The sequence below is a fragment of the Sphaerodactylus townsendi genome, unplaced genomic scaffold (genome assembly GCF_021028975.2).
Source record: "Sphaerodactylus townsendi isolate TG3544 unplaced genomic scaffold, MPM_Stown_v2.3 scaffold_19, whole genome shotgun sequence".
Taxonomy (NCBI): Eukaryota; Metazoa; Chordata; class Lepidosauria; order Squamata; family Sphaerodactylidae; genus Sphaerodactylus; species Sphaerodactylus townsendi.
The window spans coordinates 717,639-744,024 of NW_025950352.1; the positions used below are offsets into that span (position 1 = coordinate 717,639).

Consider the following 26,386-nt stretch of genomic DNA (forward strand, 5'->3'; position numbering starts at 1 on the left):
AAAGGGCCCCAAATGATGCTCAGGTGGGCTTGCTTGGAGGGGCAGCTGGGGAGAGAGGGCCTGGGGCCTTCTGAGCGTGTGGGGGGTGCTTGTGGCCGGGAGACCAAAAGTTCACGTGTGCCCTCTGTCAGTGTGGGAAGTTGCGAGGGGGAATCTGGAGTCACAGGCTGAGGTCAGCATGGAGCAGGCGGTGGCGCGTGCCAAGAGGGCGAGGCCTGTGGAGCCCCCCCCGCCCGCCTGTTTCCCAGCCTCTCTTAAGCGGGTGCAGCAGCTCAAGCAGCAAGAGGTGCCCGGGGGGGGGGGGGGGCGTGTTGTCCCCGCCCTCCTGCTGACTGCTGGGATGCTCGGGGGCGGGGCGGGTCCCTGGTCGTGGTTCGGGGCCCGTGGAGGAGCAGCCGGGTCTCCGAGGGGCTCGACGGCCGCTGGCCCCACTCGGCCCCGGGCTGCTGGAGCGGTGCCCGGGAGGACGAGGCGGCTGCGCTCCGGCCCTGCCGGGGGAGGGGGGAGTTGGCTGCCTTCGTGCTCTGCGCATGCGTGGGGGAGCCCTCCCGGGCGATACAGGGGCCGGCCCGGGAGGGGGACCTACGTAACCTCGCACGCAAAGGGGGCGTGGCCAAGGCGCTCGCCCTCCGGAAGTGACGCTCTGTCGCGCCCGCCCCTTCCGTCGCGCGGAGCCTTGTGGGGCGGCGGGGGGAGGCCCGGCTCCCCTCCAAGATGGCGGCGGCGGTGGCATCGGCGGCGCGGAGCCTGGCGCGTGTCCGGGGGGGCCTCCTGCTCCCGCCCCCGCCCGGGGGTCCCTGCCGGAGGGTGAGCGGCGCCCCCGGCCCTGAGCCCGGCCCCGCCGTCGCCGCCCGCGCCCCCCGCCGCCCAAGGTCACCGCGCCCGGAAGGGTCACCGCGCCGCCCCTGCGCCCGAGCCCGGCGGCGGCACCCTTGGCGGGGCCCGGGGTCCAGTCCCGCCCCCCGGCCTTGGCCTACCTCGCAGGGCGCGGGGAGAGGCCTCCTTCGCGCGGCCTGGGGAGGGGGGCTGACTGAGGGCCTTGGAGCGCCCGCCCGCCCAGCAGCTGCCTTCCCCATTGCACGTGGGGCGGGGGGAGTTGTTGGGATCCGCGCGCGCTGCGGGGTCGTCAGTAGAGGCGGGGGGCGCTTGAGCCCCCGCCAGCCCATGCAGGCTGTCCCGTGGGTGGGCGCCCCCAGAGGTCCAGCCCCTCCCGGCCATTGGTCGCATCTCACCCCCCCTCCTTCCTGCAGGCTCAGATGGCGTCCCTGTCCAGCCTCTCCCGGGGCAGGAAGGTGGCGCTGACCACCCTGGGGGTGCTGGCAGCAGGCGGAGCAGGCCTGGCCTTGGGCCTCCACGCGGCAGTGAGCGCTGGGGAGCTGGAGCTGCACCCGCCCAACTATCCCTGGAGCCACGGTGGGATGCTGTCCGCCCTGGACCACAGCAGGTGCGTCTGAGGGGAGCGGCTTCTGCAGAGACCGGTGGGGGTGGGGTCCCTCGCCTTGTCCCCCTGCAGCCCTGCTGAGGCCAGGAACTCGGAACTACCTGTGACTCCTCCCACTGGCCCTGCAGAGCACAGGGGATCCTCCTGCCTTTTGCTTTCTGATGGCTGAGATCCTTGTCACAACATGAGTTGCCTCTCTCCAAGACTGCTTTCTCTGGTTATTGTGGGCTTTCCAGGCTGTGGTCTGGTAGATCATGTTCCTAACATTTTGTCTGCATCTGTGGCTGGCATCTTCAGAGATCTACCAGACCATGGCCACGCAGCCCGGAAAGCCCACAACAACCAGTTGAGTCAGGCCGTGAAAACCTTCGACAATGCACTGATTTTTCTGTTTGTGGCTGTTTGATGTTCCCTCTTTGCAAACCCCACATGGGGGAAAATGCCTGAATCACTACAGTTGTGTTTGCTGACACTCCGCCATTACCATGGTTCCCACAAATTTTAGAGCACTGGCAGGGGAAATCAAAGTTTAGATTGAAATTGAAATATTGGTAATATTTTCCCATCAAACATAAACTTTTTACTGATTTAACTATATACAATTCTATAACTTAACATGTCTGCGGAACTTAAAAGTATAAACACCTTCATTATCAATAAGAAAAAGTGTAATAATACTTGATACTCCACATGGAATAGCAAATGGTTGCACCCTGTGCTACCTGAGTGTATCATGTATTGGAATTAATAAAAATTAAAGTCGGAATAACCAATTCTGTACTGAAAGAAAGCATGGAACTTGGACATAAATTCTCTCAGAGTGACTATATGGAAGACAATCAGCATATTTGACTGTCAAGTTAAAATCATTAATATTGAAAACATTCAACTCCTTAATAGTGTGCCATACACAAACGTTAGCATATTTATTGTGGTGAATACTATTCAATTTAAAATAATTATATTCTTAAGAATGTTATATTGTACACATCATAATTATCTAATGTGGTAAACTGCATTGTACGTTAAGATTCATACTGTATATTATGAATAAAACCTACTATGAAAACATTTCCCTTATTTCAAAAGGAAGTAGAAATTCATTGGGTTTTAGAGCTGGCCCAGATCCTCACATCTGCTAATACTGTTCCTTCGACAGAAAAATCTTTCTTTTTATTTATTTATTTATTTATTTACTTAAACTTTTATACCGCCCCATCCCCAAGGGGCTCTGGTATTTTTCAGTATTTCACTGGTTCCAAAAGAAAATATTTCAGTTTTTTTCACTGCTTCTCAATTTTTCTGGCAATTGTTTTGAAGTCTGGGGAGGGGATAGGACAGATTTTTTTTCAGAATGTTTCCACATTTTTTCCCTGGGCATCCACACCTCTCCTCTTGAGACCCAGACTTCATATCCTTGGCTGATTTGTGAAGGCAGAGCCCTTTCACCCCTGCTCCCAGAGCAGGGCTTTTATTTGCCTGCTGCGGCCCCCGTGCATGGCATTTGCTTCCCTCCTGCCCCTGCTGATGGTCATTCTCTCCCTTCTTCCAGCGTCCGGCGTGGCTACGAAGTGTACAAACAAGTGTGTTCTGCTTGCCACAGCATGGAGTACTTAGCCTTCCGCAACCTCGTTGAAGTCTCTCACACGGAAGCTGAAGCCAAGGCCTTAGCTGAAGAGGTGCGTGCCGCTTGCCTACTCACCTGGAGTGGTTGGAACCTGGAGTGGTTGGGACTTGCTGCTGGCCTTGCTGTGGCTGGAAGGGGGATCTGGGCCCTCTTGCAGGAAGTTGGGTCTGGGATTGTAAGAACAACTTCCGCTTCGGGGGCCTTGCATGTTGGGGAGTGAAAATTCAGGCTGGGGCAGGTGGGTCATTTGGTTGGTCCGGGCCAGAGATGTTTCTGTGTTCAAGACTGGCTCTTTCCACTGTAGTTCGAGATTCAAGACGGACCTGATGAAAATGGCGAGATGTTCATGCGTCCTGGCAAGCTGTCTGATTACTTTCCCAAACCGTACCCCAATCCTGAAGCAGCCAGGGCTGCTAATAACGGAGCGCTCCCCCCAGACCTCAGCTATATTGTCAATGCCAGGTAATGCGGGCAGCAGAGAAGCCCGTCCCTGGACGGGGGGGGGGGGGTTGCCCAGGGAGGGGGGCAGATTGCCAGCTTTGGCCCAGAGCAGCAGAGGACCCAACGTCTCCTGTATCTTTCTGTTTCAGGCACGGTGGGGAGGACTACGTGTTCTCCCTCCTCACTGGCTACTGCGATCCCCCTGCTGGGGTGACGCTACGTGAGGGACTGTACTTCAACCCCTTCTTTCCTGGGCAAGCTATTGCCATGGCCCCACCCATCTACAACGAGATCCTGGAGTTTGAGGATGGTAAGAGGGCAGGTGTGGCCCCTCCCTGAGGCGGGGGGTGGGGGAGGAGGCTCAGCCATGGGGCTGACGCTTGTGGCACTCTGGCTTCTTGCAGGGACCCCAGCCACCATGTCACAGATAGCCAAGGACGTCTGCACCTTCTTGCGGTGGGCAGCGGAGCCGGAGCACGATCATCGCAAGCGGATGGGCCTGAAGGTGAGTCTGCCCTGCCTGCCGCTCTCTGCAGCAGCAGCAGCACCACAAGGCTTGGCGTTCAGCCGTGAGCAGTGTGGGTGCAGGTGTCTCTGAGCCCCCTGTTCTGTGAAGGAAAGCCAAAGGGAGAGGATTCTTGCCAGCCCCCAAACGCTCCTGTAACCTAATTGCTGCCGTGGGCTTCTTCCTGGTGACAATCCTTGAAGTACAGAGCAGATCACGTCCCTCCTCCCTTCCGTTTGTAGAATGAAGATATTCTCTTCTATGTATTGTTGAGGGATTTTGTTCTTTCACCCTTTCCGTGGAGGAGGACTTGATGTCAAGGCTTCCGCGTTGGTCATCCTCATGGAATTTAGCGCCCAGTCCGTCCCAAGGACACCCTCGGCACATATGTGTGTGTGGTGGGGGAGGGGTGTCCTTGGGTTTGAGGGCAAATGCAACAGAGCTTCCCTGAAAGAGGGACTGACTCCTCCCCTCCCTCCCCTCAGATGCTGCTGATCGGAGGCCTGCTGATGCCCCTCATCTATTACTTGAAGCGGCACAAGTGGTCCGTCCTGAAGAGCAGGAAGATCGCCTACCGGCCTCCCAAGTGACGCGCTGCAGTGGCCTCGGCTGACTGACCTCTGGTGCCGGAGCGGAGCTGCCTTTCTGCTCCAGGAATGAATGCGTAGGCCGCAGATGGGCGCGCGTGCCTCTCCAATGCTGTTTCTGTTATTTAACGTCTCCCCCTCCATGCAATCACCCATGAAGCCTTGGGAAGAGGACCTTGGGAGACGGGGGTGGCAGGCAGGCACCCAATAAACACATGTCTTCAACCAGACAGGCCTCTGTCTTGAAATCCAGCAGTGGGGGAGCTGTGGGTGGGAACTGTGGGGGCACACAGCCCAGGAGACGGTGACCTTCGCGTGCTCCCCCCCCCCCCCCAGTCCCAGAAAGGAGCTCAACCTCAGTCAGTATCTACATCTTTATTGAACGGGTTGTTCATGCTTCTGGCGCACAAATATACATCGTCAGCCTTCCCCTGACCACATTCAGCTCCCCACAGCTGTGCAGGGCCCTCGCTCAAGCCAGAGGCAGGGCTGTGGGTGTCAGTGTCTTTGGCAGGAGTTCAGGGAAGGGCAGGAGGGCGCCTGGGAGAGCCTCTACCCCCTTACCCCTTGTTGTAGAGTGCAATACCTTCCTTTGGAGGCAGATACAGCTGTCAGCAAGTTGTGGGGAAGAGATCAGCCTCCACCCACCCCCAGCTCCACAAGGATGATGCATTAGTCAGCCACTACAGGGTTAAAAGTTGTGCGGAGCCTCTGTCTTCAGCAAAGGCGGACCTCACAGTTCCTTGGTCTTTGCAGACAGGTGTTCAGTGGCAGTTCTGACAACTGGGGTGGCACCTCTGCCCATCTACGTTGCACCGGCAGCCTCCGCTGGTGTCACCAGGACCCTGCAAGAGGGGAGCAGAACAGAGGCCTCAGGGCCAGGCATGCCTTGCCCCCCCCCCGCTTTAACAGAGCCTGGCATGTGCAGAGAAAGGGGCTGTCTAATCCCAGGTTCTGCATCCTCGCCCTAAAAAGCTTTGCTAAGACCAGTCCAAAAACACAGGGCACAGCATGAGGTTCTGAGTTATCCAGAGTTCTCCATCAGGCAGGGGGTAAGAATGGAAGCCGATACCAGTTGCCTGCCGCCCCCCCCCCCCCCCCCCACCTTACTAGTGGCTTCTTGCTCCCAGCACAGCAGGGGCCCTGCCTGGTGGCCGTCCTGTGCCAGCACCGAATCCCAAAAAGCATTCTATACAAGATGGGAGCCCGAAAGGACCTCCCCTCCCTTTGCGATCACCCAGCCCCTGTGCGCTCTGGAGACTGGGACAGCTTACATTCTGTGCTGTGTTTGGGGTGGGGGGTGGGGGTTCTTAAACGGTATCTCCCACCTTTCTCTTAACAAAAAAATGCCCAAGGCAGCTAACGTAGATAAAGCACCCTAATAAAATACAAAAATCAGCCTTATCCAGCAAGGAGTGAAACGAGGCCCAGTTGGAGTCTCTATAATTGAGAAGTGAGGAGGCTGGTGGAAACTGTTGGAACATGTGTAAATGTTTAGATGCGCAAAATCTAAATGACAGCTGTACTCCTAGCAGGTGCCGTGTGCAGATTAGGACTGAGTGCACAGCTTGTACCGTGTGCAAACCTGATAAGGTGAGGGCGCCTGATTGGTACCACTTTTGTATATAGTTAGCACAGTGTGATGGGTGCCTGAAAACACCTGTGGGGCTTTGGGGCTGGAAAACACCCGCCTTTGGGGCTGGGAATGAGCACCACTGCTGCCCCTCCCTTGCCTTGCAGACGAGGGGCAGTGGGGTGCTGCTGTCCAGGCACAAAGGCTGGAATTTGGCACCAAGGCAAAGTGACCCCTGGCAGCCATTTGGGGCCTCACTTTCCTTTTGCTTGTGAAGCAGGGAGGGCTGCTCTGGCAGGCCCCACACTTTCTTCCTCCTGAGCCTCACCAGGCGCCGGCTGGGCCCTTTCACGTTCACCGTGGCAATCACAGGGCTATAAACAAGGCCATAAAAAGCCCAAGGACGGCCAGGCCAGTAGGAACCAGCATTCTCTGCTGACAGCTGCACAGCCCTGGAGTGTCCTCTCCAAGCAGAGGGGGCGGATATGAGCCAATTTCCTTCCTGGGGTTCTGGCTGTGAATTCCAACCAGCCCTTGGGTATCAGGCAGGCAGCCAGGTCTGCTTTACGCACCGGAGGTCCCTGCTCAGTCCCTGGCTAAAGGAGCAAGCAGTGGGTGGCTGGAAAGGCCTCAGCTGCTCAGAGCAGGCAAGACTGATGGCAACAGACCCCCCGTGAGGGGGGCGGGAGGAGGCACGGGGTCTACTAAGGCAGTTGCACAGAAGGAGAAATCAACACTCATGGCAAAAAAGTGAGAAACCAAGAGCCAACCAGGGAGAGGGCAAAATCGTACCCCCTGCCGTCTTCCCCAGTGGATACCGGTCAAAAGATGGCAGCCAGTTCTTGGTGCAGAGTGTCGCTTGCTGGGAGGGGAAGCACTTGGCCACCGATCCATGGGCCTCCCTGTCCAGCCTGCTCCCCCTCCCCCCTTCCAGCCCCCCAAGCCCCGGTGTGCTCACTCCTGGCCCCCAGCGAGGTCCTTTGGTCACCCAGCAGATCTCTGTCTGGCAGACGGAGCAACGGAGCCAGTCGCAGCCGCCCTTCTTCTGGACCACGATGCGGCACACGGGGCAGTGCATGGCCTCCCCCACCTGCACCAGCATCTGGAAAGGGGGGAAGGAAAGAAACCGTGGCCAGCTTCGTGGGAGGCAGAGCCCAGCCACAACAGCTGGATCGCGCAGGTGCTGAGAAGAAGAAACTGTCACCAGAGACAAGAATTTGGAAAATGAAGCTTGCTGAGCAGAATTTCACCTGGCTTCCACAAGGGGAAATCCTGCCACACCCACCTTCTGGACTCCTCTGAAAACAGGAGCAAGCACGTAAACGTCACATACTTGGACTTTTAAAAAGATTTGGAAGAGTTTCCCCACCAAGGTAACGAAGGACACTTTTGCAGCCGAGGAAGGAGAGGACAGCTCCTCTTATGGATTAGAAATTAGTTAAATGACAGAGGCCAAGTCTGCAGATGACGCAAAAGCATTCAGGGGGGTGAATCCCAAGGTTTGTCGTGGAGAGCACCACCAGGAGGAGCTCCACAAATTGGGGGGAGGGGAGGAGGGCCCTAGAAGCTGAAATGACTAAACTAAGGACAGTGTACATTGGTCACATGACAAGAAAACTGGAAAAGACAATAACGTTGGAAAAAGTTGAAGGCAGCAGGAAAAGAGGAAGCCCCAACATGAGATGGACAGACTCTATAAAGGAAGCCACGGACCCCATTTTCCAAGGCCTGAGCCGGGTGGTTAACCGTAGGACCTTTTGGAGGACACTGATCCACGGGGTCCACTTAAGCTGGAAGAGACCTGACAGCATTTAACCTGCGCACCCAGATTCAGGGCGGACGAAAGGAACAACTTTACACAATGAGATCAGAATGTGGAACTGGCTGCTGGTGAACGTGGAGACGGCCACAGGCACAGGTGGCTTTAAAAGAGATCGGAAAGATGGGAGTGTTGTGGGGTTTCTGGGCTGTGTGGCCGTGTCCCAGTAGCATTTTCTCCTGACATTTCGCCTGCATCTGTGGCTGGCATCTTCAGAGGATCTGATGGTAGTAAAGCAAGCAGAGTACATATATTTGGGTGCTGTGTGGTTTCGGGGCTGTATGGCTGTGTTCTAGCAGCATTCTCTCCTGACGTTTGGCCTGCATCTGTGGCTGGCATCTTCAGAGGATCCTCTGAAGATGCCAGCCACAGATCCTCTGAAGATGCCAGCCACAGATGCAGGTGAAATGTCAGGAGAGAATGCTACTGGGACACGGCCATGCAGCCCAGATGCCACACAGCACCCAAGTGATTCCAGCTGTGAAAGCCTTCGATAATACAGAGTATATATATCTGCGGGATGTCCAGGGTGGGAGAAAGAACCATTTGCATTGGTTAACAAGTGTAAAGGGTGCACTTAGCAAGTGTGATTTGCATGTGTTGAGGCAGGAAGCAATCAAACGGATTAAAATGCCAGGCAATGACTATGCAGACGCCCTCGCTAATTGATTATATGCTAAAAGGGGTGGATTCCACTCAACACATGCAAATCACGCTTGCTAATTGCACCCTTTACAGTTGTTAACCAATGCAAATGGTTCTTCCTCCCACCCTGGACATTCCACAGGTATATATACTCCACACCATCAGATCCTCTGAAGAGGCCAGCCACAGATGCAGGCGAAACATCGGGAGAAAATGCTACTGGAACACGGCCACACAGCCCGGAAACCCCACAACACCCCAGTGATTCCAGCCGTGAAAGCCTTCAACAAGGCATTACACCGATTCATGAGGGCCATGTCTATCAGCAGCAACTAGCAAATTACAGTATCAAATTACAGTATCAAGAGGCAACCTCAGGGGCAGGTCAGCCTCTAGGCCCGTGGTGGCGAACCTTTGGCACTCCAGATGTTATGGACTACAATTCCCATCAGCCCCTGCCAGCATGGCCAATTGGCCATGCTGGCAGGGGCTGATGGGAATTGTAGTCCATAACATCTGGAGTGCCAAAGGTTCGCCACCACGGCTCTAGGCCCTGTTGCTGGTCCTCCAGAGGAACTGGTTGCCCACTGGATGACTGGGGATGCTGGCCCAGATGGACCCTCGCTTGTCTGAACCAGCCGGGGTCTTCTTGTGCCCCTGCCTGACCCGTGAGGACTGAAGAAGGGCCTCCTTCTGTACAAGCTTTGTCGCCTGGCGCTACAGAATGGCCAACCAGGCCAGCCCCAGGGGCGGGGGGGGGGGGAGGAGTGAGCTGCAGCCGCAGACAAGCCCCATCCCACTCACCTTCAGCATGTCGCTGGTCTCCCGGGCGGCAGCATCATTCTGGGCCTGGTACTGCAGCTTGTCCTGGTATTCCTTGCAGTTCATGCCCTCGTGAATGGCCTGTGGGTGAGAAAAGGCGCTCAGTCCCTCCGGGCTCCCTCTTCCCACAACTGCCCCACTTTGTCTGGCAATGTCTGCAGTTCCAACTGGCGTCCCAAGAGCCTGGCAAGAGCCAAGGGCCTGTCCGGCCTGGTTCCGTGGAATGAGGATGTCAAGTGGGTTCGTACCCCTTTGGCAGGCGGGTGGCCCATATTTCTGAATACTCCCAAAGAGGAGAAAAGCAGGAAGGAGTGAGCTCAACCTATTCAGGTGCACTGCACACGTCTCATTTGCATTCCAAAAAGACTGTTGTCACTTGGAGCCTGAAGGGATCCGGTCCACTCAATTCTGCCCTGAGGTGGCTGCCTTAATAACTGCAGATGGCCACTGCCCGGCCTGCTCTCCCCCTTCCCTGCCCCAGTGGTCTCTTTTCTCCACACCTGCATAACAGCAACCCCAGGGACTGATGGGAATTGTAGTCCATGAACATCTGGAGCGCCATAGGTTGGCCACCCTTGGGAAAGACTGAGGCCCAGAATGCCACTGGCAGTCTAGGAGGTTGGACCATGGAATCACAGAGCTGGAGGAGACCCCCAAGGGCCATCCAGCCCAACCCCCTGCCATGCTGGAACACACAATCAAAGCACTCCCGACAGATGTTCATCCAGCCCGGTGGTTCTCAACCTGGGGGTCGGGACCCCTTTGGGGGTCGAACGACCCTCTCACAGGGGTCGCCCAAGATTCTCTGCATCAGTGTTCTCCATCTGTAAAATGGATAGATGTTAGGGTTGGGGGTCACCACAACATGAGGAACTGTATTAAAGGGTCACGGCATTAGGAAGGTTGAGAACCACTGATCCAGCCTCTATTTAAAAGCCTCCAAAGAAGGAGACTCCACCACACTCCGAGGGAGTGCATCCCACAGTCAAACTGTCGGTCAGGAAGTTCCTCCTGATGTTTAGGTGGAACCTCTTTTCCTTCACCTTGAACCCATCACACCTGACCTAGTCTCTGAAGCAGCAGGAAACAAGCTAACAAGCTTGCTCCCTCTTTGACATGACATCCCTTCAAATATCTAAACAGGGATATCCTGTCACCTCTTAACCTATTAAGGAGCTACAGTGGCGTAGGAGGTTAAGAGCTCGTGTATCTAATCTGGAGGAACCGGGTTTGGTTCCCAGCTCTGCCGCCTGAGCTGTGGAGGCTTATCTGTGGATTTCAGATTAGCCTGTACACTCCCACACATGCCAGCTGGGTGACCTTGGGCTAGTCACAGTTCTTCTGAACTCTCTCAGCCCCACCCACCTCACAGGGTGTTTGTTGTGAGGGGGGAAGGGCAAGGAGATTGTCAGCCCCTTTGAGTCTCCTGCAGGAGAGAAAGGGGGGATATACATCCAAACTCCTCTTCTTCTTTTGCAAGACAGTTAGCCCAAGGGACAGATGTCTTTGCAGTGACTGTGACCACAGCCAGAAGCACAGGTGGCTTTAAAAGGGGGTCAGATGGATTCATACAGAAGAGGACCATCACCTGCTACAGGAAACCTCCCTATGCAGAGGCAGGCAACCTCTGAAATCCAGCGCCAGGAAGGATCCTGAGGGGCAGGACCCGTTTGTTGGCCTGCTGAGGCGGCTTTGGATGAGACAGACCCGAAGCAGCAGGGCTGCGCTGGGGCTCTTCTGCAGGGTCTGCTGAGAGGTCGGAAGACAAGCGTGGCCCCCTGCTCTCCCCCACGGCTGGGCTGGCTCACCTTGCAGACCAGGCAGTTGAGTGCCCAGCAGATGGGGCAGCGGAAGTCGTTGACGTCATCCTCGTAGATGCACCAGCCCAGGCAGTCGGCCGTCTGGCAGTGGTAGCTGTTCTGGGCACGGCTCTCAGCCACCGCCAGCCTCCGCTCCAGGAAGCGCTCGTACTCCCCCTGGGACACCAGCTGCAGAGACGGGAGCGGCTTCAGAGTGCCCCCACCCCAGGAGGGCGGGGGGGGGCAGGAAGACACAGGCAGCTGTGAGGGGGGGTAGATGTGGGGCTTCCAAGTCCCCAAAGCCAGCAGGCTTTGCCGGGGGGGGGGGGGGGCAGGAAGAAAGGCTGCTCCGTGGTCCCTCCAGCAGCCAGTCAGCCTGCCAGCCTGTGTGCAGGGCACGGCTACCCAAGTTGCAGAAGCGGCCACTCACCGCCCGGATCTCTCGATCCTGAAGGTGGCTGCTGCAGGCGTAGCTGTCGTCCCGGAAGGGGCAGCCCACTTGAGGCTCCTCGCTGCAGTTGACCAGCTGCCGCAGGCACTCCCTGGGGGAGGAGGAGGGAACATGCCACCGTCGGGCTTATGGCTGCCTGCCCTTCTCCCCCCACCCCCTGTGCCTGCCCTTCTCCCCCCACTCCCCAGACGGCAGGTGCAGATTACCTGCAGAAGCTGTGCAGGCATTCACGCAGCAGCACGCCCTCTCCTGGCTCCACGTCAAGGTAGCAGATGCGGCACTCGGTTGCCTCTTGGGTGGGCACCAGGGCCTCTTCGTCCAGCTGGCACAGTTGCTGGAAGTTCTGCCTCCGTTCCTGCTCCAAAGCCTGTGTGGGAGCAGACAACGAGAGCGGAGCAACGGGCACCCTGGCGGACACACCTGCCGGGACAGCACTCGGCCCAAACCAGGCCACGAACCTCCTTGACGCCTGATGATGGCGCAGAAGCTCCATCTGCAAACCTTTGGCAAGCAAAAGTCACCAAGCTCCCCCCGCCCCGCCCCTTCGGATTTCAGGGCCCTCAGTCAGCTTCCACAGCAGTGCCACGGAGCATGAATGGTGAATGAGGCCACGGAGCATCTCTGGGCAGGACCTACCACAGTTTGTGGCACCTCTAATTCAACTAAAGCAGGAGGAAGTAGCTGCAGGAGAGAGGACCGAGCCCCACAAGCTGAGCAGAGCGACGGGGAGGGGGTGGGGAAACCACCAACCATTTTGTCCTGGAGGCCTTTCCCTAAGAACATAAGAACAAGCCAGCTGGATCAGACCAGGGTCCATCTAGTTCAGCACTCTGCTACTCGCAGTGGCCCACCAGGTGCCTTGGGGAGCTCACGTGCAGGAGGTGAAAGCAATGGCCTGCTGCTGCTGCTCCTGAGCACCTGGTCTGCTAAGGCATTTGCAACCTCAGATCAAGGAAGATCAAGATTGGTAGCCAGAGATTGGTAGACATCCCTCCCATCTCCTGGGCTGCTTCAAGGTCAGCCTCTCCAAGCAATAGTTGAGGTTCCCGATCTCTGCATGGCCGGAGTGGGGGGTGGGGGGGCTTGGCTTGCTCCTTGCCTCCTTTCTACCTCTCAGGGGAACCTCCCCCTCCTCACCTGCCCAAGGCTCCGTGTATGGCTGGGTCTTGCTACAGAGCTGTATAGCGATCAGGGTCAGCTCTTGGGAGACGCAGGCTCAAATACTTGCTCCACCGTGGATGCTCATTGGATGACCTTGGGCCAATCACAGCTGCTCAGCATGACCTTCCTCGCAGGATGGTGGTTGTGAGGATAAAATGGAGGAGGGGAGGGCAAGGTCGCGTGGCACTGTGAGCCCATCACGTGGCAAGAGTTGGGCCGGGAGTTTGACTTTCAGCAAGGGCATCTTGACAGTGTTCAGGAAGCCTCCAAAGACAGGTCAGCTGCCCGTTCAGAAACGGCACTCATCCAAACAGCACCAACCCCCAACTGGGCAGAATCCGTACCTGCCTGCCCACCCATCGTCCCCTCCCCCATCTTGTAGAACAGCCCGCCTGGAAAGGTTAGGAAGCCCCCCACTCCTCTGGCTTTCTGCAAACAACGAACCACTGAATTACTCCACAGGGCCTTTCCGCAAAAGTAATAGGGCAGCACTGCGCAAAACAATTCAAAAGGTCACTTGAATGAATGATTAGGGACTGGGGGTGTGTATAGTTTGGATCTCCTATGTCAGTGTTGGCGAACCTATGGCATGGGTGCCAGAGGTGGCACTCAGAGCTTACTCTGTGGGCACGTGCAAACAGAGAGCCCCCATCTAGGCGGCTGGCTGGAGCCACTGGGCAAATCCAATTACTAGCATTAAACCTAAGACCTAGTTTTGGGGAAGCAGTGTAGGTAACCCTGTTAAGCGCTGTTAAAACCCACTGATTTTCATGCAAAGAACAAAAGCGCAATCCTTTACCTGGGAGTAAGCTTGGTTGCTGGCAATGGGGCTTGCTTCAGAGCAAACCCTCCTAGGGTCGTGATTCACACGTTGGAAGAGATGCATGGTTGCTTCAAAGCAAAGCCACCGACTACCTCCAAGCTTACTCCTGAGTAATGCACGCCTCGGAGCCAATTGTTTTTTCTAAGCAAAAACCTCAGTATTCAGGTTAAATTGCCGTGTTGACACTTTGCGATAAATAAGTGGGTTTTGGGTTGCAGTTTGGGCTGCACTCGGTCTCAGAAAGGTTCGCCATCACTGTCCCATGTAATTTTGACTGTTCTGACTCACTCCGGATAATTTGCCTGGAGTTCCAGTGAGAAAGGTGGACTATAAATAAATCAAATAAATGTAAATAAGTAAGGCGGGGTTGATGGGAGTCACCTGCTCATCTTGAGCTGGGAGTAGAAGAGGCTCATGCTGGAGCCCTACTCACACACCCCCACACACACACACGCGCTGCCACCCCAAAGTACTTCCTCCCCCTCTGCCTGGCGCGCCACATGCAGACTTCTGCAAGACAGGGATGCTGTGAGAGGGAGAGTCCTTCTGCTTGGGGGCAGCCGTTGTCCAGAGCACAGCTGCTTATGCCAGCAAATGGAAACCACAAGGAGCCCACGGGGTTTGTGGCGGCTCTTCTTGCCTGTCACACAAGCCCCTTATTCGCTTCTTCAACCCCCGGCCTCCCCACAGCTGGATCTACCACCCTCCACGCAGCAGCCACAGGGGCAGAACCGTTTGGTCTTTGCTGGACTCCCCCATCAGGGAATAGGAAGGTCTCCCAACCTGAAGGCCTCAGCAGGGGAGAGCAGAAGCATCTGGGGGGGGCACTTTTTGCCAATTTGTCTGCTCTTGAGGCGTGGTGGAGACCCCCCCCCCCCTGCTGTTTCTGCCTATCCCACGAAGGGACATGCATAGCCGCTTGGGAAAGCCATTTCCTGGCAGCAGTTCTGCAATGACCCCCTGGGCCAGGTCCACTGCTGCTCGCCCCCTGGTGTGTTGATGAGCCAGTCTTGGGGTCAGGGGAGCAGCCTTCGCCCCCCCCCCCCTTCAGGGACTGTGCTGTTTTTCTCAGAAAAGGACGTCGGGGCCAAATGAGCGCCTGCTGAGAGCCACAAAGGGCAGGCCAAACACTTTGGCTCTGTGGCCAATTTTCACAGGACATGATTCCCAGGAGGACTCTTCAGTGGGAGCTGACCAAAGCACCCCCGCCCCCTGCCGAGGCAGGCGCTGAACAGCCAGGCAAGGACCACGCGGCAGCAGATAGCTGGCAAATTCCTTGGCAGAGAGAAAGCTCCCGCTTGAGGGAATCTGGCTACGGACCGGCATGAGGCACGGCCACAACTCTTCTGCACGCCTCTTAAGCGGAGTTAGAATCGGTCCAGCTTCTACACAGGGAAATCCTCCCTGTACGGCTAAGGGCGGACATTGGGTACTTGACCCAGACGTTCAAGACGGATACTGAGAAAGCTGGAAAGGGTCCAGACCAAAATGGTCAAAGGCAGGGGTTCCATCATGCCCCACGAGGAGAGACTTAGGGAGCTGGGAATGCAGAGAAGGTTAAGGGGTGACATGACAGCCATATTTCAATATTTGAAGGGATGTCATGTTGAAGAGGGAGCCAGCTGGTTTCCTGCAGCTCCAGAGACCAGGACCAGGACCAATGGATGCACACGACAGGAAAAGAGATTCCACCTGAACATTAGGAAGAACTTCCTGACGGTGAGGGCTGTTTGACAGGGGAATATGCTGCCTTGGAGAGTGATGAAGCCTCCTTTTTTGGAGGTTTTTAAACTGGACGGCTGCTTGTCAGGAGTGCTTCGACTGTGTCTTCCTGAATGGCGGGGGGTTGAACTCAATGGCCCTTGGGGTCTCTTTCAACCCTGTGATTCTACGAATCATATTGCTCCTTAGAGTCCAACAAGATCTTCAGCAGTTGTCGTAAGCCAAAACTCCCTTCATCAGATACAAACAAGAGCCTTCCACTGAAGTCCAATGCTCCAAAAACCATCATTTACTTGCCTTCTAATGCACCAAACAGTCACAAATAAGCTTAGCAGTTGGGACTAAGGGGAGAGGTGCTCATGGGGTTGAAAAACTGTCCAAAGGGCAGCGAGGAGGTATAAACAGGTAGTTCTAGGAAACGGCACCCAGTTCAGCTAATCAGAAACAGACGCAGACAAAAAGTGGTGCTTATTTACTCAAGGAGTCGTTCTACTGTCAAGTTCACAAATTCACCTTCAAAACGGGGCTAGACAAATTCCTGGCAAAGAGATCCATGAATGACCACTTGCCCCAGTTACCAAAGAAAGCCTCCCCACTCAGGCAGGATACCTCTGACACCTCATGCAAGGAGGGGGCCATCAGAGAAGAGGCTCGTCCTCTGCCCCCATTTCTCAGCCTTTCAGGGTAACTGGTGTGAAGCAGGAAGAGGAAGTAGAGGGGACAACACAGATCTGACCCAGCAGAGTTCTTCCGTCAGGCTCTCTTACAAGAAACATGAATTTCTGGTCCTGTCCCTGAAGCTGCGGGCAGGCCTGGGGGGCAGTCAATGGGTCACGCAAGAATTAGCACTGAGGGGTGGGGATCAGTGGGGGCAGCCCCTAGACAGGCAAAAAAGGTCTTCTGGAGGGTCAGTTCCTTCCTCCCGACAGCAGGGGAACGCTGACACCCGGTTCTTTCCCAGCCTCACCTTCGCCCCACAAATCCAAACAGCTCCAGCACCAGGTTGGCCTTTCTGGCCCACAGGAATCATTTAATAGAATAAGGCACTTGTGCTCCAAGTCTCTTCAAATATACAAACACTTCACAGAAATAAAACCCGTCTCAAAAGGGCCCTTGAAACTTCAACGTCAGACAGAACACAGTGCTCAGTGCAAGGGAAGGCCGGTGCCTCCCCCAGCGGGATTTGTTCGGTCAAACTCAGGCCCTCAGAGGTTCATGGCCTGCAATTCCCAGCAGCCCCTGCTAGCGTGGCCAATTGGCCCTGCTGGCACGGGCTGCTGATGGGAATCGTAGTCCAGGAACACCTGGAGGGCCTGAGTTTGACACCTATGGATGAACTGGGGGGTGGCTGCCCCAGAAGGGCAGATTTGCACCAGACCCCCAAAGGCACAGACCCATCCCCTGAGAAGCCAACTTCTCTCTGGTGCAGACAAAGTGCTTGATGCTCCTGCTCAGCAGCTCAGGAAGCGTCTGGGGGGTGGGGGGTGGGGAAGGATGCTGCCTGCTCCGACCGTCAGCAGAGCAAGTTCAGCCCCAGTGGTGGGTCGCACCGAGAGGCCTCTTTCCTTGCGCGTCTCCTCTCCACAGGGCGGGGAGCAGAGCCCGGGGCACGGACAGCCTGCTCCTCAGAGGGATCAGCACCGGCAGCTGGACAAGGTGCCCCAGCATGCAGCGGGCCGAGTTGCTTGCAACAGCAGGCATGTGATGGATCCTTCATGTGGCACTAGAAGGCAGCAGCACTGGAAGCCCGCCCACCCACCCTCCATGATCCAGGGCCAGAACCCCCCAAGAGCGCTGATCAAGCCAGCCCAGGAGCCAAACTGGAGCCTTTCTGTGCAAGAGGCCCCCCCCCCCTTTGCAAGGAGGCTTTGGTCGGCAGAACTGAGCCAGAAGGCAAAGATCCCAGGAGATACCAACCAGCCCCAAGCAGGGGGTGATGGGGGGTTGCAGCAAGGACCCCCAACCACTGGGGCATTGTCATCTAGAGACCACCACGGCCATGCAACCTGCTCGTGTCACCACAGAGGCCTCCAGCTCCCCTGCGCTTTCACGGGTGCCTCTTCCCACAAAACTGCCTCCCCCAGCCTGAACGATCCAGGCAGCTCCCCGGGCTCAGCAGGCAACAGCAACATTGAACAAGTGATTCTCAGAAGCAAAACAAGGAGTCAGAGAGCCTGCCAGCAGGAGGCGCCCTTTCCTCCCCCGGCCTGGCTCCTCTCCGCAGCCACAAACGTCTCCCAAGAGGTCCTGCCTGCGGGCCAGCTCAACTCAAGGCCCGGCTGCAAAACAGGAGCTCCGCTGCTCAGGGCTCCGGATGACAGCTAGGAGAACTCCGAGGACAGGTGGATGAAGTCATCCAGGGACCCGGGGCCGTGGGCACAGGGCACAGCCAGACCGTCTTCTCTCCTTCCCTTTTCCTGCCACAAGAGAAAAAAGAAAGAAGAGAAGAGAGTCATTGGGGGCTAGGCTCACCTAAAGGGGTGAAGACATGGGGCGGGGGAGAGAACAGAAGAATTCTGAAGAAAATGGTCATCCCCCCAAACAAAGACTTTCCCTTATTTTTTCAAAGGAGGAAAGAAACATTTGGCAAGCGCCAGACAGCCAATAAAACGTCATTTCTATAAAAGTTCAGATTTGTCATTTAAAACAAGGTTTATACCAGAATATGTAACGTTAAGACTTATTTAAGAATCTGACTCGCAAAATAACTTTTTGTATGCTGTGGACACACGTGTATTTTCAAGCATGTATGTGCTGCTTAAACTAGATTACTTTTGTCTATAGCAGTGGTGGCGAACCTATGGCATGGATGCCAGAGGTGGCACTCAGAGCCCTCTCTGTGGGCACGTACAGAGTGTTCCCCATCTAGGTTGGCCTGGGCCACTGGGCTCGATTATTAGCATTAAACCTAAGACCTAGTTTTGGGGAAGCAGTATAGGTAACCCTGTTAAGCGCTGTTAAACCCCACTGATTTTCATGCAAAGAACAAAAGCGCGATCCTTTACCTGGGAGTAAGCTCGGTTGCTGGCAATGGGGCTTGCTTCTGAGTAAACCCTCCTAGGGTATTGAGTAAACCCTCCTAGGGTATTGAATCACCCATTGGAAGAGTTGTATGGTTGCTTCAAAGCAAAGCCACCGATTACCACCAAGCTTATTCCTGAGTAACGCGTGCCTCAGAGCCAACCGTTTTTTCTAAACTAAAACCTCAGTATTCAGGTCAGTGTTGCGCCAACTGCACTGGCTTCCAGTAGAGTTCCGGATCGTTTTCAAGGTGTTGGTGCTGACCTTTAAGGCCTTACGCGGCCTGGGACCCTCGTATCTTCGAGACCGCATCACCCCATATGTTCCCACACGGCCTCTTCGTTCCGTAGAGGCCAATTTGCTAGTGGTTCCCGGCCCCTCGATGATGCGGCTGGCCTCCACACGGGCCAGGGCCTTCACAGCCCTGGCCCCGGCCTGGTGGAACGCTCTTCCACCAGCTATCCGGGCCCTGCGGGACCTTGGTGAGTTCCGCAGGGCCTGCAAGACAGAGCTGTTCCGCCGGGCCTTTGGAGAGACCAGCCGCTGATGGTGCCCCCCCCCTCTCTTTGGCCCTACACCTGGGCCTTTAACATCTATCAAGATCTGCCGTTCCTCTCTAGAGGGAAGAATTTAATATTAGGTATCGGGCACCACCTATACCTATATATATCTATGCTTTTATTCATTTTACATTTTATATGTTAATATACATGTTTATATGTTAATATGTAGCTAGTTTCGCTGCTTTTATAAGTTTTAGCCTATTTATGATATTTTATGACTGTATCCACTGTGTGCTGTGCGCCGCCCAGAGCCCTTCGGGGACGGGGCGGGATAGAAATTTAAAGTATAAAATAAAATAAATAAATAAATTGCTGCGTTGGCACTTTGTGATAAATAAGTGGGTTTTGGGTTGCAATTTGGGTACTCGGTCTCGAAAAGGTTCGCCATCACTGGTCTATAGTGTGCTATCTGAACAAGACGCTACTGCGTCATGTAACACACCCAGCGCTTCAAAGCTGCAGAGCTCCAAATAAGCTGTGATCCTGAGGTGATCCTGTGACCCTGACTCCTGAGGTGGCGCACCACATGCGGGGTCTCTTGGTTGGGTTTTGGGAGAGAGGGCAGGGCAGCGATTGTGGGGGTGGGGGGAAAGGATTCAAATTATATTTTGTATCCTGAGGAAACTACTGTCCGCTCTGGACAGCTTCCGAACTGAGGAGGGAAAACTCTCGGTTGTTTGTTCTCGAAGAAAACCGGGCCTCCTCTTCGGGGTGCTCGTCCTCCTAGCCAGACTCCTCCTCTGAGAAGAGTTCTCTCTCTTCCCTGAGGTCGTATTCGCCCTCGGAATCTGAGGAGGGCACTCTCTGAGGACTGGTGTGCCTGCACTTTTGGGCCGCCTTAATGGGCCAGGCTGCATCCCCACCCCAAAGGAGTTGCATGTGGCTGGATCCGCAGCTGCTAAGGGGCTTGTGGCCCTCACGGGGGTGAGGCGTGGAGACATATCCATTAACCCCAGCCCTGGTAAGCTCTGCCCAAAGAGAACGTTCACCTGCTTCTTGAGGACTTCCTTAACAAAGACACGGAAGTCTGGTGGCCGAGGGGGGAGGGGGGACTGGGGGCGGGCACATTTCCCAATTGGGAATCCTGCTGAGAGGCACAGGGATTGATCAATTCCTCTGGCATGTTGCCAGAGCAGCTGGGAACTCCGGCTGCATTTCGGCACGGTGTTGTTCTCGCTTTCATGGCTTAGGGAGCAATTTGGCCACTGTGTTCTTTGCCATTGGGACACCCTTCGTCAGCAGGGCTGCTCAGAAGACCGTGGACATGCTGACGAAGGCTTCCAGGGGCCAGTTCCCCATATTCTTGGAGAGGAGGTTGGAGTTGGAGCCCCACCACATCTTAAGAGGCTGGGGAGGTGCCCCACCACCTGTAAGGCTCCCGGGAGAGGAAGCTGTAAAGATCAGAGAAGAGGGGCCAGCAATCCCGGCAAGGGGTAGGTTGGAGGAATTAGAGTAAGGAGAGAGGGGAAGGAGACAAAAGAGGAACAAATGCACAAAAGAGGCAGGGTGGAGCAGGTAATCAGAAGCATGCTACTCCCCTTGGAGGCAGGAATCACACTGGAGCAAAGGAGAAGGGGTCCCTCTCCATAGGGAGAGGAAGAAATTTCATTTCCTGCCTCCCCAATGGGAACCATCCACAAGATGTCCTCTAGCTCAAGGGAGAACTACAGCATTTCCACTTTCAAACCCCATAAACGACTACCAAATAACGCCACTTAGACACTGAAGTATAAGTAGTGCATTTCAGGTAACTAAAGCAGTAAAATAAATTTCGTCTCACTAAACTGGTTTCCCCAACATGTAACTCCAAATACTTCAAACACAGTTTTCCTTCCCATAGCTTCAAAATCTACAGACGTTTTACGCCTCTTGGCTCACCCTGGCCCACCTTCACTTGGCCAAGCCAGGGCCCCTTTAACTCCGCAGCACCTTGTTTCTGCCACGGCCACCCCAGTACTGCTCCACTCAAGCCGGCACCACCTCCCTTAAGTGCGGCACAGCCCAAGCGCGGAAACCTTGGGGGCCTAGGCCCCCCCACGGCCATCAATTGGGAAGGCACATTTGCACTCCACTTCGTGCCTGTGGGTTTCTTCCCAGGGCTTCAGCATAGTTATTACCCGGCTACTGTGGGAGACACCCTGAGTAAGCCCCCTACGGCCTGCCACTTCCCTCCAGAAAGGGGTAGGGGTCCCTGTTGCAAATAATCTCACTTCTTGCATTCTTTTATTCCTTCTCCACCAATAACTCACAACCCAGCCTGAACACGCACACACAAAACAAGACGCACAACCTCACAGGTGAGGAACAGATCATAAAGATGAAGATCACGCTGAAGGGCAGCTGTTGCCCACTAAGCATCCAGCCAGACCTTGCCAAGACCACAGAACATTCCGCGGGGATTCCCTCACTCAGGCAGCAACTGGGATTCTCCCACAGAGTTTTTGAGCGGAGAAAAAGCGGCATCTTTACCTGCTGGTACCGCAAGATTCCTTCTTTCTCCTGCTGCATCCGCCGCAGCTCCACGTCATCTGGTCTGTAGCTGCCAGGAACCACGTAAGCAGCAGGCCGGTCAGTGCTGCACATTTCACAGCCAGGGCGGGTGGGCTTGTTGATGAATGTGCAGGTGGGGCACGACCACCCAGCCTGCAAGACAAGCAGAGGACCCTGGCTGAGCGGCCGCTCCGTGCCCTGGAGCCCCCCCCTTCACCTACAGTCCCCCCCAGGATTGAGGCGCATCTCCCACAGGGGACAGAGGGTCCTACCTGGGTGGGGGAAGGGGGGGCAACCTCTGGAGGGGCTCGAGTGTGGCTGGGAAGGAAGTTGGAGAGCTGCAGCGCAGACAGCCTCTCCTCGAGATCCACCTTCTTGCTTCCATGCGATGCACCTGCTGGTGAAAAATGCACCAGGGAGAAACGTTACCTCCTCGCAGGGAGACAGAGGAGGAGGCTGGCAACCGGCTGATGCAAGCGTAGGGCCACCCACCTGTCTTTGGCAGAGGGCTGGAGGATGGCTGCCCAACATTAGAGCCGTCCAAGAGCGAAGGTGGGGCTGGCTGCAGCAGCACCCAATCTCTGTCCTCTTTGTAGCGCTGCTCTGAGAGCTTCGCAACCTTGGCCGAAAGCAAGTAGAGAAAGGCCGTGTCTCCATCCTTGCAGATCCCGTAGGAGCCCACAGTCCGGTCGTCCACACAGAGACACTGGCCGATAATCCAGCGCTGGACGCTAGGGTGAAAGCCATACTCCTGAAAGACCTTCGAAAGGGCAGAAAAGGAACTAATTAGTCCAAGTTACCAGTCCCTCCGTTATGACCTCTGAAGCTCTCTGGACCCCTCCCTGACAGGGAACACCTTTGGGGTGAGAGAGCAAAAGGCAGAGCAGATTCTCTGGGCTCCTCTTTCTGCCCCTTCCCTGCCCCCCCCCCCCCGGGGCCACTCGCTACCTTCTGTCGGAGAGCAGCAACGGTGGTATACGTGTGGACCCGAATGGTGATGTTTGCTGAGCACGTAGCATCTTCCACGCCCACCTTCATGCTGCAGGGAAGGGACACGGTGAGCCAGATGACAAGGGGAGAAAAGCCACACCATCAGATGGCCCTGTCACCCTCAGGGGAAGCTGGCCCAGCCACTGGCTCCACGCGGGCACACAGACCTGATCTCGCTCGTGGGGTAGCAAGACTCCTTCAGCAGGACACGCAGAGCAGCCTGCTGCTGAGCCAATGCTGTGGCACAGCGCACAGCCTCTTCCTGGTTCCCGAGCCCAATAGCCACAGACAGCTGGAACGCCAGGTCTTCTGCGGAGAGAAGGACACATAGACAAGCAGGGGCTGACCAGTCTTCTTACTCTCCAAGCTGCCCGCGTCCCCCTCGCAGGGAAGCTTCAAGCAGTCACAACATTCCCCTCCCGCCTCAAAAATCTGGCTGAACCAAACAATTCTGCAGGCTTCTCGTCACCATGCAGGACTGCGTTCCCCGAGCCCATTTCTACAAGCTCCAATGACATCTGCAGCAATGCATTCTCCTCACTCGCTCCCCTTGGCACAGACCAACAATCTCTCAGAGAGCCACCCCTGTCTCCCACCTCAGAGTGGTCAGAGGAAAGGTCCCAACCCACTGATGCCCTCATCCCTGAGGACTGGGCAGACTTTGTAGCCAAGGAAGCAAATCTGAGTAGCTGAGCACTATTTTCTTTCAAGCACGACGACTATGGCAAAATGTCCAGGCTGCACAACCAAGGTCTTTCCTAGTAAGTTTTGCTATTGTCCGTCCTCCAACGCTACTTGTCCACTGAAACAGTTGGAGCAAGCCAGATTTCTTGCAGCCTCCAGTGGCCCCTTTCCCAGTCCTGCCAGCCACCAACCTTTCATAGCCAGCTCCAAGGGCAGAGACGTCTCTGGCTCTGATGCAGGCAGAGAATTCGTAGCAGCTGAGTGATGGAGATGAGATCTTCCAGTCATCACGTGCGGGCTCTCGGCAGCTGGGGGAGAGACAGGGAGGACGTCAGAGACCCAGAGACTTGTCCCAGAGCTGCCCTGAAAGCCCGACACGGACTGCAAAGCAATGGCAGAGTGCAGGGAATGAATCAGTATTCCCTGGGGAACATTTGCTCCAACTCTTACTGGCAGCTGCATCAAGAAGAGGCTTCTGGAAGCCTAGAACGCCACCCTGGAAAGTCAACAAACCTCTAGACAGCGATCTAGGCATTATAGATCTTTAACAATGCACACTGCCCTTAAGAAGTGGGAGGGGCAGCAGATAATAAAGGGCTGTGAGATCCGACAGCAACTATTCACGTACTGTTATTTACTGTGTTATTTAAACACGGAATGGTTACCACCGCTGTGGGAGCGCCTGTGCACAGGACTCGCGCGTATGCACTGGGCGCTGCCAGCAAGTACAGGGCCAAAGCCTTGGCACAACAGGATGGGCACATCTTGCGTCCTGCCAGCCAACCCATTTGGAAGGGCTCCAGGACTGGTACAAGCCAAGCCTTCAACGCACACAGTCTGAGGCCATTCTCCACAATGCACAGAAGAAGTTTATCAGCACCTCCGACTCTCCCGTTCTCTCAGGCTGATGCTCACAGAGGCCTCATTTGCAGTTCTAATGGGGCCATGTTCTATCACCCACAGGTGTGAGCATCTGGCCTCCTGGCTGCAAATACAGCTGTGCTTGGCATGAGCAGCCGGCCGGCCATCTCCTCTCTGACCCAACGCCTGCCCTCTTGCCAGCGCCTTCCTGGGCAGCAGCTGACCTTTCTGGACTTCCCGAAGGGAGCTGCTGACGACTGCCCACCATTCATGCGCCTCATGGTCATCCTCGAAGTGGAAGACAATGGGGTCGTCTGGGCGAGCCAAGACTTTCAGCTCGTGGCACGTGGGAGTCTTCCTCTCGTAGGAAACCTCTCTGAGGCTGTACTCCACCAGGCTCTGGGGGCAGGAGAAGGCCGTTGAGGGGCTGCACGAGAACAAGCTGCCCCAACCCGCCTGAACGATGACAGCCCGCATCGACCAACCCCCCCGCCCCCCCGAACACGCTGCTAAAAAGTGCCCCCCGCCAACCTGACTGGCCGGCAGCCCCTCCCTCCCGCCACACAGAGCAAAGCGACCCGGCAGGATGAGTGCCCGACCAGGCTCCTTGTAGGGGGGAGCAGGGAGACCCGCCCCGCAGCACTGCTGCTGCCGCTGCGTCGGGGCCTCCCCCCCCCATCTGTCCCCCACCCCCTCGGGTGGGAAACACGAAGCTCCTCGACAGGGGAGGAAGCCCGAGGCCAGCGACGCACGGCGACCCCCCCCATCTTGCCCTGGGGGTCGGTGGGGGAGGGAGGACGCGAGCAGAGACCCCCCTCCCTCCCTCCCTCCCTCCCTCCCCCCCAGAGCCGCCCCATCGTCGGGCAGGAGGCAGCAGGCCCAGGCGCCCCCCCCTCCCCGCAGGGTCTCCGCTCCCCGCCACTGTCCGGCGCTCCCCCCTCCCGCTCCTCACCGCTTCGGGCCCCGAGTCCGGCCCGCCCCTCAAGCCGATGCGGAAGCGGTCCTGGTCGGGCGCGGCGCTGAGTTGCAGCCGAAGGAGGCGCCGCCCTGCGCGGCCCGGGAGAGGGAGCGGGGAGGGCCGCGGCACCCAGGCCCGCGCCGACGCCAGCACCGCCGAGCCCGCGCCCCCCGACGCCGCCGACGCCATCCGCCCCCCAGCCCCCGCCGGACGGATGCGGAAGCAGCAGGCGCGTTTCCGCTTCCGTCGCCCGCCTCAGGCAGCCCCGCCCTTCGTCTCCCTGACGCGCCCTCCAGTTGGGACGAGGGGCGGGGCCGCGCCAGGTCACGTGACCTTTCCTCTCGTTCCCCCTGTGCTCCGCCCCCTCTTGCCCAAACCTCCTACGCAACGCGAGGGCGGGGCCCATTCGCTCGCTCGCCTCCGGGAGGTGGGGGCGTGGCTGGTCCATCCCCGCGCCGCCGCCCCTCCCTCTGGCGGAACTCAAAGCCCAAAGGACCGCCGCTGGCCTGAAGCCCCGCCCCCCGCCCGAGCAGGCTCAGCGCCGCCTCCCCGAGGAGGGGGAGGAGGACGGGGGGTTTCACAGCCTAGTTGCGTGGTGGCGAACCTTTGGCGCTCCAGATGTTATGGACTACAATTCCCATCAGCCCCTGCCAGCATGGCCCCTATATCTCCTTGAGAGGAGGTTGAGCTGGAGCCCCACCACATCTTTAAGAGGCTGGGAGGTGTCTCCACCACCTGTAAGGCTCCCCGGAGAGGGAAGCTGTAAAGATCAGGAGAAGAGGGCCAGCAATCCCGGCAAGGGTAGGTTGGAGAATTCAGGAGTAAGGGAGAGAGGAAGGAGACAAAAGAGGAACAAATGCACAAAGAGGCAGGGGTGGAGGAGCAGGTAACTGTGAAGCATGCTACTCCCCCCCTTGGGAGGCAGGAATCACACTGGAGCAAAGGAGCAGGTCCTTCCATAGAGAGGAAGGCCTCATTCTGCTCTCCCCCCCACGGGGAACCATCCACAAGATGTCCTTCTAGCTCAAGGGAGAACTACAGCATTTTACTCTCAAAACCCCATAAACGACTACCAAATAACGCCACTCTAGACACTGAAGTATAAGTAGTGCATTTCAGGTAACTAAAGCAGTAAAATGTAAATCTCTGGCCTCATTTCAAACTGGTTTCCCCAAACATGTAACTCCAAATACTTTCCAAACATGCTTCTTCCTATACTTCCTTCAAATTCAAGCAGACGCTTTTTATCACTTCTTATTCTCACCCTCTGCCCACCTCACTACGCTTGCGGGCCCCCTTTAACTCCGCGAGTAATCTTGTTCTCGCCAATGCCACCCCAGCAATTGCCCACTCGGCCGCACCACTCTCCTTGCGCGTGCACAGCCTGCTGAAACCTTTAGCCT

General features: G+C 56.4%; 2 protein-coding genes across 3 annotated transcripts; one reads left to right on the plus strand and one right to left on the minus strand.

Moving 5' to 3' along the window:
- Positions 1-649: 649 nt before the first annotated feature.
- Positions 650-4,829, plus strand: LOC125425082 (cytochrome c1, heme protein, mitochondrial). The gene is made up of 7 exons (XM_048482572.1): positions 650-807; positions 1,251-1,444; positions 2,994-3,120; positions 3,373-3,530; positions 3,659-3,819; positions 3,914-4,014; positions 4,500-4,829. The coding sequence occupies exons 1-7, from the start codon at positions 715-717 to the stop codon at positions 4,602-4,604; spliced, it is 939 nt and encodes a 312-aa protein (XP_048338529.1). The 5' UTR covers positions 650-714; the 3' UTR covers positions 4,605-4,829.
- A 132-nt stretch (positions 4,830-4,961) lies between these two features.
- Positions 4,962-25,185, minus strand: SHARPIN (SHANK associated RH domain interactor). Of its 2 annotated transcripts, none has more exons than XM_048482571.1 (14): positions 24,978-25,185; positions 24,250-24,424; positions 23,356-23,472; positions 22,648-22,789; positions 22,439-22,529; positions 21,983-22,250; positions 21,763-21,884; positions 21,470-21,643; positions 11,917-12,077; positions 11,690-11,801; positions 11,269-11,448; positions 9,443-9,541; positions 7,133-7,276; positions 4,962-5,446 (listed from the first exon to the last, which is right to left on the minus strand). In XM_048482571.1, exons 1-14 carry the CDS (start codon positions 25,170-25,172, stop codon positions 5,366-5,368), a joined length of 2,061 nt encoding a protein of 686 aa, XP_048338528.1. In that variant the 5' UTR covers positions 25,173-25,185; the 3' UTR covers positions 4,962-5,365. The 2 variants fall into 2 exon arrangements, with proteins under 2 accessions (XP_048338528.1, XP_048338527.1); XM_048482570.1 differs by having other exon boundaries at positions 21,763-21,887.
- Between the last annotated feature and the right edge of the window lie 1,201 nt (positions 25,186-26,386).